The sequence below is a fragment of the Neolamprologus brichardi genome, chromosome 16, assembly GCF_056152115.1.
Source record: "Neolamprologus brichardi isolate AB-2024 chromosome 16, ASM5615211v1, whole genome shotgun sequence".
Classification (NCBI taxonomy): domain Eukaryota; kingdom Metazoa; phylum Chordata; class Actinopteri; order Cichliformes; family Cichlidae; genus Neolamprologus; species Neolamprologus brichardi.
Window position 1 is genome coordinate 4,101,154 of NC_142119.1, and position 12,518 is coordinate 4,113,671.

The 12,518-nt window shown below is 41.3% G+C and overlaps 1 protein-coding gene across 1 annotated transcript in view; it reads left to right on the forward strand.

Moving 5' to 3' along the window:
• Positions 1-12,518, forward strand: part of tfpia (tissue factor pathway inhibitor a) — a 44,750-nt gene that overhangs the window by 13,121 nt on the left and 19,111 nt on the right. Inside the window, exon 2 of the mRNA XM_087829821.1 lies at positions 9,831-10,034. Coding sequence (XP_087685947.1) covers positions 9,831-10,034 — 204 coding nt within the window. The remainder of the gene's footprint in view (positions 1-9,830; positions 10,035-12,518) is intronic.

Genomic DNA, 12,518 nt, shown 5'->3' on the forward strand with positions numbered 1-12,518 from the left:
AGCAAACTGTGAACCTGCGTGATGATTGTGATGTGCAGGCCAGCATTGTTTTTCTTCAGTCATTTACACCTTCAGCAGCTATGGGTTGTCCTGTCTAAATTATGAGCTGTTTTTATCTTTCTTTAGAACAATAAATCCTCATATTAAAAAAAATGTAAATATTTCACTTGTACCAAATATAACATTTATGAAAGTTTACCTTCTTGAATGATGGATGTGAGCGTGATCAGGGCTTATAGCTATGAACCAACAAATCCTGTAGCGAAGCCTCTGTTCCTCTTTTTCTCTTTAACTTATGTTAGACTCATCTGATGTTGCCTCCGGTTCAGGTTTGATATTAGCAAAGACATCTGCATTTGGGGGCTCTTGATGCACTGACACCACCCTGTAAAATATGCCTGGCTTTCATTGTACACACTCTGAAATAATCTGTTTGGTTTTTTTTAGGGATGCACCGATACCGATACTGGTATCGGGTATCGGGACCGATACTGTAAAATGTGGTATCGGTTAACTCGTAAAAGTTAACCGATACCACGAACCGATACTAACTTATTTCATTAATCAGAGGGTGGATTGTCATTTTTGTTGTCATTTTTTAGATTGGTCACTAGGGAGACATCCCGCGCTAAACAGGCACAGGGTTAGACGAGTGAGACTGGCGGCTCCAGATAAAAAAAGAGAAACTGGAGGCTGCTGTAGCTAGGCTAAACAAAATGTCAGCAGTGTGGACCGGAACAGCCAACTTTAACTCGGGTTTTGGAAAAGCGATGAAAAATGTCAAGAGAAAATCCACGGGCAGTTAAAACAACAGAGGCTCTGACTCATTTTATTGCTCTGGATGACCAGCCAATGCCGGTCGTGGAAAATATAGGATTGAACCGTCTTCTCAGCATACTCGAGCTGCGATATGAAATTCCCAGCCGCCCACACATCAGGGAGATAATGGTGCCAAAACTTTCTGAAGAGGTAAAGACAAGCAGTGTGTGCGCGATGTCAGTCCTTGGTTTAACGGCACAGTGGACTGATGATCCACGGGCAGATGGGGAGTTCGTTCGTCAATGCCAAATACTTTCATTATTTTGTTTGTTTGTGTACAATATGGACACTCTGCAATAATTTAAAAGTTTATTTTATTCTCAAACCTAATTTGTATTTATTTTATTCCAAACAGAAGTGTTTATTTATTATTCTGAAAGCTCGGGACAGTGCCAATAGTTCAGTGATATTTTGTTAAATTACAATGTGGAGACTCTGCAATAATTTAACAGAAGTGCTTATTTTTCACTTGAAATTTTTTTGTGGTCATTTTTATTAAGATATTATTCATTATCGGCAGAGAATAAAATAAAACCTGTCTTCCAATTCATTGCATTTGTGCGTGTGTGTGTGTGGTAGAAGTATCGGTTTTTGTACTCTGTATCGGCCAATACTCAGATCCAAGTATCGGTATCGTATCGGTTTGAAAAAATTGGTATCGTTGCATCCCTAGTTTTTTTTGTTACCCTGAAGTAAATAAATGAACTGATTTATTCAGATAAATAGTTCTATTCGGTTAAAGACAGCAGTTACAAGTTTTAATCTAATCTGAGTGTGTTATATCAGCGTGCCTTGTAATGAAAGTTTTCCATTACTGGTCTCAACACTGCCATTTCTGAGAATGATTTGGTTGTTATTGCCAGTGACGTGATGAATAATTGTGAGTCTTTTTGTAGCTGGGACTTCCTCACTATGGCAGATGGTGCTGTTGTATTTTCTCCCCCAGCGGCTTTTGCAACTTATGTCGAACTTATGCCTGCATCATTGTCTGCCATATGCTCCTTCTGGACTGAGAAGTCACAGTCTTCTCTCAAATTAAAGGGACCAGACTATCATTTTGCTCGTACCGATGTAAACTTAATTTCTTGCAGTGGCACACACAGGTGTGCAGATAACTGTCACTAACCTGTGGTTCAGCTAATCACACACATCCTATTAGAGTGGCATCCAGGAAACATGGTTTGTCTGGTTGATTGGCTGAGGACCGGCTGAACCAGACTCTAATTGGCACTGAGTGGGATTTTTTGGGGTCGGCAGTGTTTTGGCTTTGCAAATGTCACAGCACGGAATTGGAAGAATCACTGAAGCGAGAGGGATTTGTGGTTCCCACTATTGTTTTATTATCAAGACCAAGTGGGAAACAGGTAGAGGCTCAACTTAGATATTGCCAGGAATAGATAATGCCTTTGCAACGTGGAGTGATTTCCACCACTGAACTGAAATAGGAGGAAAAAGTCTCTTCAGGTTTGCAAGATATATGAAAAAGAGTTAAGATCATAAAGAAAAGGCAGGCAAAGTTTTTGGGTTTATCTCACCAGGCTCTCAGAGAAAGAGAAGAACAAGCTAACAAAGAAAAAAAAGAAAAAATGGCCCTGGGTTAAAAAAAAACAAGGTAAGTGGAGATAAGTGTTAAATCTGGCTTGGCATGGACAAATGAGTCCACAAAAGCTATCGAGTTGTGGAGCAACAATTACCTTGCTCATTGCATCTCTCCTCCCTCCCCACCTGCCACGCCATCACAGAGGTTCTGATTAAAAATGCATGGATCCCACAAGCCTTTTGGATAATTAAGCAGGTTTTCTTGCAGCCTAAAGCAAAGCTCTGTTGCAATCTTTTTTAGCAACACCAGATAGAACATACTTTACACTGAGATAAACAGAGCTCTGCATGATAACTTTGGCGTAAGTTTGGCGGCGATTGTGAAGTTTAACTTCACAAAGGTTTTTAACTTGGGTGTGTCCAGCAGCAGTCAAGCCACCAGTTGTGGCAGGGTTTTGTCTATTCTCTGTGAACTGAGCGATACAGGGACCCAACCCATGGCTGCCCAGACATGAACTGGTTCACTACTCACTCTGGCTTCAGGGTAGCCCCCGGTTTGTTTCCCGACCACACAACCTGAACTTTCAAAGCTTTTATTGTATGTAGAAATGGCAACACTTTTGTCCTGGAGGCATGAACGTGTCAGTGTTTCAGGGGGATTCCTTTGATCTGCTGGCGAAAATACTTTAAAAGGTGCTTGAGGCCCTCTTTGATCTCTCAGCATGAAGAGCCATTGGAGGAACTTCCTCCTGCTTCCACGATTGATGCAGGAATCAGGTCATCTTTCTGTGGCAAAGACCCAGGTCTGTTGCTTTAATGAGCTGAATGTGCAGGAAGATTTTTCCTGTGCAACCCCCCTGTTTGTGAGAGTGTAATTCAAAATGACATCATCTGCAGAACCACCAAATTCACCAGTTTGAGTCTGCAAAAAAACAAACAAAAGAAAAATCTATTTATAATTTATCGTGCTTTTTTGTTAAAAACTGTGAAGTCACACCTGCAACAAGGAAAAACAGACAGTTTTTAGTATAATTACTTAAAATAAATGTATTTCTTTCACCTAATAGATTGAGTTTTCCAACAGTCTACCCCACCCAAATATTAGAGCAGTGTTTTACAGCACTTATTGCCAATTTTTGTCCTTGATGCTTCCAAGGTTAAACAATCAAGTTTAAGTGATAAATTTTGTTTTTTACGTTTCCAGTACCAGTTTTTTTCTAGTGTTCAGTTGTAGGCATTTCCCTGATACTCTTTCCTTTTAAGTGGCTTAACTTACCCGACATTTAAACCTACGATGTCAATTACAGCTTCTGGAAACACTGCTAAGCCTGTTTTTTCAGGTTTTAATCTGGATGCGTAACACTGTCATAGATAACATCCAATCAGGAAGCAAATGCGGGTGTTTGTCAACTAGATGTCCTTCCTTGATTTGTCCCTTTTTGCCAGAGCTGACAAAGACTGTTAAAGACCTCGTGTGTAAATGCCAAAGCATTCAGGGAGCAGAGATTTATCCTTCTGTGCTCTAAAAAGAGAACAAAACTCTCCTGAAACCAAGTTACAAAACAAATGCATGTTTGGAAGTGTGTATGTACGTGCGCGCACACACACAGAGGCAGAAACACGTACGCAGTGAGTGTGGCCTTATTTGCTCTGAGGTCAGCTGTAAAATCTTGGGACACACTGTGACTCACTGACTCGCCCTCAGCCCTTTGTCCACTGGCCTCAGGGCAGGGCTCTGATAAACACACAGCATTTCTTAAGTCTCGGGCCTATCTACACTGGCACGCTGATGCATCCTTTTGATTTCTTCAGAAATGTTTATGCATATTGACCCAAGTGTTGCAATCCAATATCAGTTTTATTTATTGGAATTTGCACTTGTTAAATATTTACTGAGACGAGTTAGTAAAGAAATGAATTTTCCATAAGCAGCTTTTTCAAGCAATGTTCACCATTTTTTTTCCTGTCTTAAATAAACTCACCAACTAAGTAATGATTATTTTATCTCATCAAGCCTTAAAAGGAATGGGCATAAAAAAAACCTCCTTTAAACTCGTGGATCATGTCACTGATTGCAGATTGGGTCCTCGGGCAGTGCACTCAGACATGAGTGAATCTGTAGTTTGTCAGGCTTTCTATGAAGACTGCCAGTGATGTTTCCTAAATCATTACTTTCACAGTTTGACGGACTGTTTTGAGTGCATAAGTAAGTAAACACATGGAGTACTCTATGAATACCTGAACTGTGTGCTCACAGTTGTCAAATAGCTGAGCGTGGATTAGTGCAGACGTCTTGCACTCGCGCGTGAGATAAGATAAAGAACTTAAAACGTATAGAATGAGCACGATGTTGGAATATGAAACCCTCTTCAGGGAGTAGAAGGCGGACTCTTTATCAGCACGCACAATGATGCCAGTGCTACTTAGCTTGGCACTAATAAAATCAGACATTGTGTTGTTTAGTATATGTGGCTGATAAGTGTTGTTTTCAGTGCACTGGAGGAATTTCTTATTGTATTGATACTGTGGGCATTTATCCAGCTTAGTGAGTAAATGTTCTCTTTCTGCTGTTTCTTTTCAAATCTCAACGCATGGGGAAATGTTAAAACCAGATTATTTCCCTTCCTGCAGCGAACATTCATACAGTTGATGCTTTAGATGACAAATGCACTGGGAGCTGTCAAAACTGTGGCATTACTCTGCTCTTTATCTTTGTTTTCCATCTTTATTTGTCTCACTTTCCCAAGCTTGTCTTTTAGCACATCATGTTTAACTGTCATCCTGATGATGGTGCGTGCTCTTTCGTATTTTCTCTTCGACTCTTTTGTAGGTTGCCTGTTTTTGTTTGCTGCTTTGTGGTAATTCAATCCTCTTTGCAAAGGGCCCTAGAAATGAAGACGCGGGATAATCTTCTGGTACACCGAACAAGCTGGGACTGGGTTTCAATCAGACTCAACCTGCCCAGGGAATTACAGAGGTGCTCAGCACAGCGCACATGTTGAGCAACTCAGATCTTTATCCGTCCATATGTGTACGTACAAATCTTGGCCAAGCTGAACTTGTCAGCAGTATTCAGAAGAGTAGCCATCAATAGGAATCTGACGTGCCTGAAATCTGCTTCCTGATTCATTACGCTCCATATTTCATATTTCAAGAAGCATGCTAATAGGTCCAAGGATTTTTCTGATGTCTTTTGTGAACAATATTTACTTCCCCTCTGTTCAACTCTGTAGAGGATTCCTGATGACAGATCCAGAGCTTTGGATGGATTTGTAGATTGCTCAGAGGGGTGTGTGTGAAAGTGTGTGGTTTTTTTTATTGAATTTTACCCCGGCATACTTTAAAGATTTAATTTTAGTTTGCAAATTGCTTCATGTAAAATACAGCTTATAGCTTTTTACATACATTTATTAATTTTTTGATCATAATATATAATTTTCCACCAAGAAAAACAGCTTGGGATTGACAAAAATAAAAACAATATTATTGCTGTTCATTCAGAATTATTAAATGTTGAATCTCTTTGGCATTTAGCTGCAGTTCTATGATGCTGCTCAAGAAAACCTGAGCTGGAATGAGGGTGACTAGAAGATTGCTCATGTCACGCCAACCACTCAAAAACTCTCAGCATTTCTTTCTTTAATGGCATCTATGTAATTAATTTCAGCCTTTTCTTCTTTGCGGCACTCCTGATTGTACTTGATTGCACTGATGGGTTTTCCATTAAAAGGGTGCATAAAAAAAAAGGAGGCAGTGCTAGCCTACCATTGTTCAGAGGAAAAGCTACTGGGAATACCTGACATGACTCGTTATCTGCATCCATAAAAGGAATGCCTTGGAAATGATCTTTATTCTAACTTTATTCTGAACCTATCAAGGAAAAAATCTGATTGTTGCAGGTCTGGTCATTTTTTCCAATTTAAAAAAAAAACCAAAAAAAACCCAAAACATTAAATGAAAACGCAGGATTGGGCAGGGGTCAGGCTTCAAATCAAAGGAACCGCTGTTGGCTGGCATCTCATGACATGAAAAGAAAATGGCACTTGTTTGTGCTGAGTGTACTGTATGTGTCTTAACATGTGTCTTAAAGTTGTAAATCAATTCACTTTCAGGTTTAATTATAGCATTTATTTATAACAGTCACCTCAAGGTATAAGGTAAAGATGCTGCAAAAATAGAGAGAAAACCCCAACAATCAGATGACCCACTCTGAGCAAGCACTTGGCAACAGTGAGAAGGAAGGCTCAGGGAGGGGCGGCCATCTGCTGCGATCGGTTTAGGGTGAGGGGGGGGAAATAGAAAAAAGACACGCTGTGGAAGAGAGTCAGAGATAAATAATTACTGATGAATAAATAGATAATGGTGTATGAACACATAGAAAGGGAAATGAGGCACTTGAGGAAGAAACACTCATCATGGGAAGTCCCCAGCAGCCTAGGACAGTGTAATTCCCTGAGGGTTCAGGGTCACCTGAAGCCTTAACTATTTGCTTTATCAAAAAGGAAAGTTTTAAGCCTGAAATTAAAAACAGAAGGTGTCTGTCTCCTGAATCCAAACAGATTTTTTAAAGCAAGTTGTTGAGTCACCACATGGAATTGGCTGGAATTTTTTGGTTTCCCTGCAGAGAAAATGTCTTCATTTGTGTGTCAACGTTGTCTTCTGTTGTGTTTCTTTTACACTGCCTCACAATGCTTCTGTCTGAATAATGAACACGAGTGATAGAAGAAGAGTCCTTATTGCTTTGGTCTGGCTTAGAGAGGAGGAGCAGAAATCAATAGGAGGAACCTGTTTCCTTTCCGTCTCCTTAGAAAGTCAAATTCTGGCTTATTGACCATTCCTATTTGCAAGACACTGTGTAACACAAAGCCCAGTCTGCACCATGTCTGCACTTTTATTTTTAAAGAATTTTTTTTGTGCTGTAACCATGGTAGCCCGAGGCATTCGATCTCAAAGAAGAGAGCAAACAATTGTGACTTGCCATCTTTCTCTTTAAAGTTTTTTTTCAGTGTGTTTCAGCACTAAGGTGCGTCCACATAGCCTGTGTGGGGTACCAGACAGACTCACTTCACCTATGTCAATGTGCAATTCCTCCCTGTCTGCTACTGCTTATCAACCTCGGCAAGAGGAGCATGTACAAAAATACCACAAGACTCTTCAGGGAAACTCTGCTGGCCTCACCACATGCATTAGTAGTAACACAGGTCGGCTGGAAAGAAGGAGATTGGGAATATCTGATTGGTATCCCCAATGGCTGGTTGCAAGCTAGAATTGGACAGGTAAAGGAGGAGGACAGGCTGAAAGGATGAGCTGCTGCCCTCATTACCTTTCCTGGCAGAGTGACTGTTTGTTGACTGCTGTGCTGATAGGAGAGGGGTTAGAGTAGGTCCCATTAGAGGACCTGTTTTGATGAAACTCTGTAGCTTTCAGAAAACAAACCTTGTTTTTTCATCCCAGCTGCGAAAATCTAAAGTGGGTGATTTTTCAAACATCAACATATATATATTACTAGATACATAGCCTTGAAATCTTATGAATTCAGTTCTGTTCCTTGTGTATGCTGGTACAGTAATGCAGGAGTTAACAGTGTCACTTTACTGGAAGAAGGTTCCTGGTTTAAGCCCTCCAGCCAGGAGAGGCCTTTCTATAATTCCACTCTGATTCTTCCCCCATCTGCTTGTTAAGTTATCTGGTGAATTTGTAGTTGTCTGACTGTGTTCTTCCTGTGATGGACCGGTGATCTATCCTGCTTCTACCATGCCTCTTTGCCTGCAGCCCGCAGGAGATGGCCCTCAGTTTTGATAAGCTGTAAAAGAAATTGATCTTTCTTGTGCGTTTTTGGTTGTTTTAACACTTGTCTTCACTTTACTTAGGATTTCCTTTTGTCTTATTTTTAAGTAAGCCATTAATACAGTGGTTGCCTTAAGCATCTGAGTAAATGGAGGAAGACTGGGACTTCACCCCAGAAGCACAGGCAGAAGTGAAAATGGCATAGGCACTGGAAATTTTGAGCGCTCACATGCAGCTCCAGCAGGAAATAGTTTTGGGTTGCATTGCATGTGTGAAAATGTCTCTAGAGAACTCAGAACTTAACCAGTATTCTTGGAATTTTTGCCTCACAATGTGACTTGCTAATCTAGCCAAAGCAGATCTAGGACAAGTCCTGAGAATGACAGTGAAAATAACAATGAGTGACAAACGTGGCTATATTTACCTCAGACCTTCTCTGCAGAATAAGCAGCATAGGTGGAAATTGTCATGCATTCTTTAAGACAGTTGAGCACCACCACTTTCTGGGGATCCATAGCAAAAGCAATCAATTTTTTTGTCTGTGTGCATTTGCGATATTATATTTATTCATTGTGCTGGATTGCGCAAGTATTGATTCACACTCCCAGGTTTCAAATATCACTCCTCTCTGTGCTTGTACGTGAAAAAAGCAGGGAAGGTAGGAAACACTGAGTGAGAGATTACAACACATTGATTTATTTATTACATTAGCATGCGCAGAATCCATAAAGACATTTTTAAATGCTGTGGTTCAAGCTTTGACCATCTGCAAACCCCTTTTGGACAGATATCCAACAAACCAAAGAGATCTCAGTGGGTTTTGAAGTAACTGCACTGCTGCAGGCGAGCATAACAGAGACCTGACCTAAAAACAGCAGGGATGAGGACAGAGAAAGCTATTTCCCAGCAGCACACAGAGACAGTGATTTAACATTCGCAACGGTGGTTAGTAGAGCTCAGAGGGTTTCGTGTCACCTTTTTTTCATGGATCTGACAAAGCCAGCTTTTATAAATATTAATGACATTAGAGAACGCTGTCTGTGCAAAGCTCCAGTGTCCACTGATCTTAAAAGTTGTGACCTCAACCGCCTAGTGATCAAGAAAGTTCACCTCAACAGCCCCAGTTATTTAACACTCTAATGATCCGGTCTCGCAGTTTGTGCAATAAATAATTTGATGTGCTGCCGTCCAAGCCATCGCTGTGTGCAGCATGCTGGGAAATTTGTGCTGCCTTCACTCAGTCTTTTCCTTCCAGCTGCCACCTACCTGGATCTGAACTGCTTTTATGTCGCAGGGGAGTTTTGCTGGTTGCTGGTGCTTCCTTATTTTTAGTGCAAGTCCAAAAAAAAGTATGCCAAAAGTAGAAGTTTTATTTTAAGTTATTGCATAAAAATAAAATATGTGAGTAGCTTTTCTGACTAAATATTTGCATATTTCTAATTATTTTTGTCAGGTCACACGGCGTGCTGTTCTTGTGTCTAAAGTGTAAACGGCTGAAAGCTGACTGTCAGCCGTTTACACGAAAGTCTTTTAAAAATTATACTGCCATGCAACTTTACCTTATCTCAAAGCCTGAGGTTAGAGTTTGATGCTGTGACCTAATTTCTATCCTCACAAAAAAAATCCATTTTACTGGATGCCAAAAGAAGCTGAGCACTAAAAGTTGTGTTCTTGTCCCACCACAGCACATGGAGTGCCAGCTGAACCCGTTATCTTCAGTGAGTTATGTGCCTTGAAGGACGAGCCGGGGCCGTGCAGGGCCATAAAGGACAGATACTACTTCAATGTTGACTCCGGACGCTGTGAACTCTTCGAATATGGAGGCTGTGGGGGAAACCAGAACAATTTTGAGACTTTGGAAGAATGCGAGGAAACATGCCTCGTCTCGGGTGAGTCTAACTTTTTTGGCTGACTAAATGATTTTTTGACGTTTTTTTGAAAACTCACTTGAGCAGTGAACACATCAATCAATCAATCAATCAAGGCTTTATTTGCCACATGCAGGTTGCCCTGCAGTGAAATGGGACCCACCCCCGACCTTACACACACAACACAGACATCACATGGGGATACAGAAAAAAACACTGAAATACACTACAATGGGAAAGTACAAGAGGAAAAAAAGAGACCTCTACTCGTGCTGGGCTCCTGTGAGAGGACAGCATGAGAACAGGAAACAAAAAAACTTCTCTGCACAAAAAGCACATAAATGTCCACAGCACAACATTATGGAACACGTGACAAGCCACAGGGTTGGGTGGGGGCTGAGGAGTAATCCGAAGCAAACACAGCAGCCATCCTGCCCAGCGCTACCATTCCAGCGCGGGCTCAGACCCGCCGTGTTCCCAGGAGGGAACAAGCATCAAAGGCGTTTGGAAAGGGAGGGGGGATGAGTGTGTGCATATCAGTGTATATGTATGTGTGTGCGTGTCCAGAGTTCAGCTGAGACAGTGTCCTTCGCCCTGCTAGGCTAAGTAAACAGTCTTCCAGCCAACCCAGGTGGCCTTGCATGGAATGGGAAGGAACAGACTAACACAGTTGTTATCAGGGTGTTTTTGTTCGGCTCCAGCCTTGAGACCGCAGCTGGCGCCGAAAGGGTATCCGCATGAAGTGATGGTGCTTTTTACTTTAGTGCGAACAGCTCATATGAATTTCAAAGCTGTTCTAACAGTCCAACACTGGTCTCTCAATCTCCCGTTGGAGAGCCGTGAGCTTCTCCATGATGTTATCAAACTTGCGCTCTGTGATGTTATTCCGAGCGAGCCCCTCCAAGATGTAATCCAGTCTGCACTCAGAGATCTTATTCTGAGTATTCACGGCAGCCGTAAGCCTCACCAAGATCTTATCCGTGCTGCACTCAATGAGCCCATTTTGAGAAACTCACGCCTCTTCCCATCGTTCCAATCCCAGCGGGCAGCCTTGTGGGGGTTTGAACAGCCGATTCCGCTTCCTTAATTCTTCGATAAGTCAGGGCCAAGCGAGCTCCAATCAGCCAGAACCCTGTTACCATGGTTCCGAATAGGTAGATATCTTCAGCACTCAGGCTCACCCAAGCCCAAACTTCTCGTTGAGAAAGGGGTGTCAATTGCATTTAGGGACCAGTTGATCAAATCCATAATTCCAAAAAACACGAGACTCGACAAGGACATGAGGAGCTAAGCAGGGAAGCTAAGGGAGAGGAGGAGAGGAGAAAAGTGCGACCGCCTTCGTCAAGAGCAAGAGCAGAAAAAAAGGACACCTATGACACACAGATAATTTTTCATAGTGAGCACGCTCAGACCGAGGATTGTGGCACTATTGTTGTTAGCAAAGGATCATTTTTGTTTTCAAGGACTACTGTTCCTCATTAGGCTTTATTGCCTCCTTGGGCATAAAATCCTATTATAAAGTCATTCTGTTGGTATGATGCTAACACGGAACATTGCCAGCACATTAATTCTGAACAGTTTTGCAGAAGCCATCTGGTTAATGTATAAAAGGAAACTTTTATAGATTGATTTAATTTTCTGGGTCATAATTATGTATAATTTGACCTTTTTTTTTTAATGAAAACTACCCAGCTTGACCCTTAAAAGATCACTTAAAAAATTCACAACTGTCACCTTTTTTACAAGAGGGTAAAGATCTTACAGATATATGAGAGAAATCCCCAACAGTCAAATTACTATGGGTGACTGCTCGGGGATGGTGGGAAGGAAGAAATTCCTTTTAACACGAAGAGACCTCCGGCAGAGCCAATTTCAGGAAGGGCCTGAAGCCAGCTGGGAGGTCTGGGGAAAACAGAATGACATGTAATAACATTCAGAATTACTATATGAAGATGCTGTTAATGCTGAAGTGTATAGAGGATGACCCAAATGCTGCACAAGCCTGCATACAAACTAGAAAGAATAAAACACAACAAAACAAGACTATTTGGGTGAATTTTAATAACAAACAATACCCAGCATAAACAAAGTATGGCTCAGTCCAAAAAACAAACAAAAAAACATTAAAAACATTTAGGAGGAGTAAAATAAGACACGTAGACATGGCTATTTATACACACTGGGGCTGATAAGGAAGGTGGAGACAGGTGGGGAATGAGGCATAACTAAGTGTAATCATGATAATCAACAGACAGGAACTAGTTATCCAAATAAATCAGAAAATCACCGACAACCATTATTGATAAAAACACAGTGACACACAGAGGTAGTGGAAAGATGTGATTTTAGTGGGCCATGGGAAGTCCAGCAAAGCAAAGTCTGTAGTTGTAGAATCAAGGAGGGTTCAAGGTCACCTGGCCCAGCCCGAACTATAAGCTTTATCAAAAAGGACAGTTTTAAACCTAATCTTAAAAACAGGTGAGAGAATGAAGCCAAGCAAGGAAA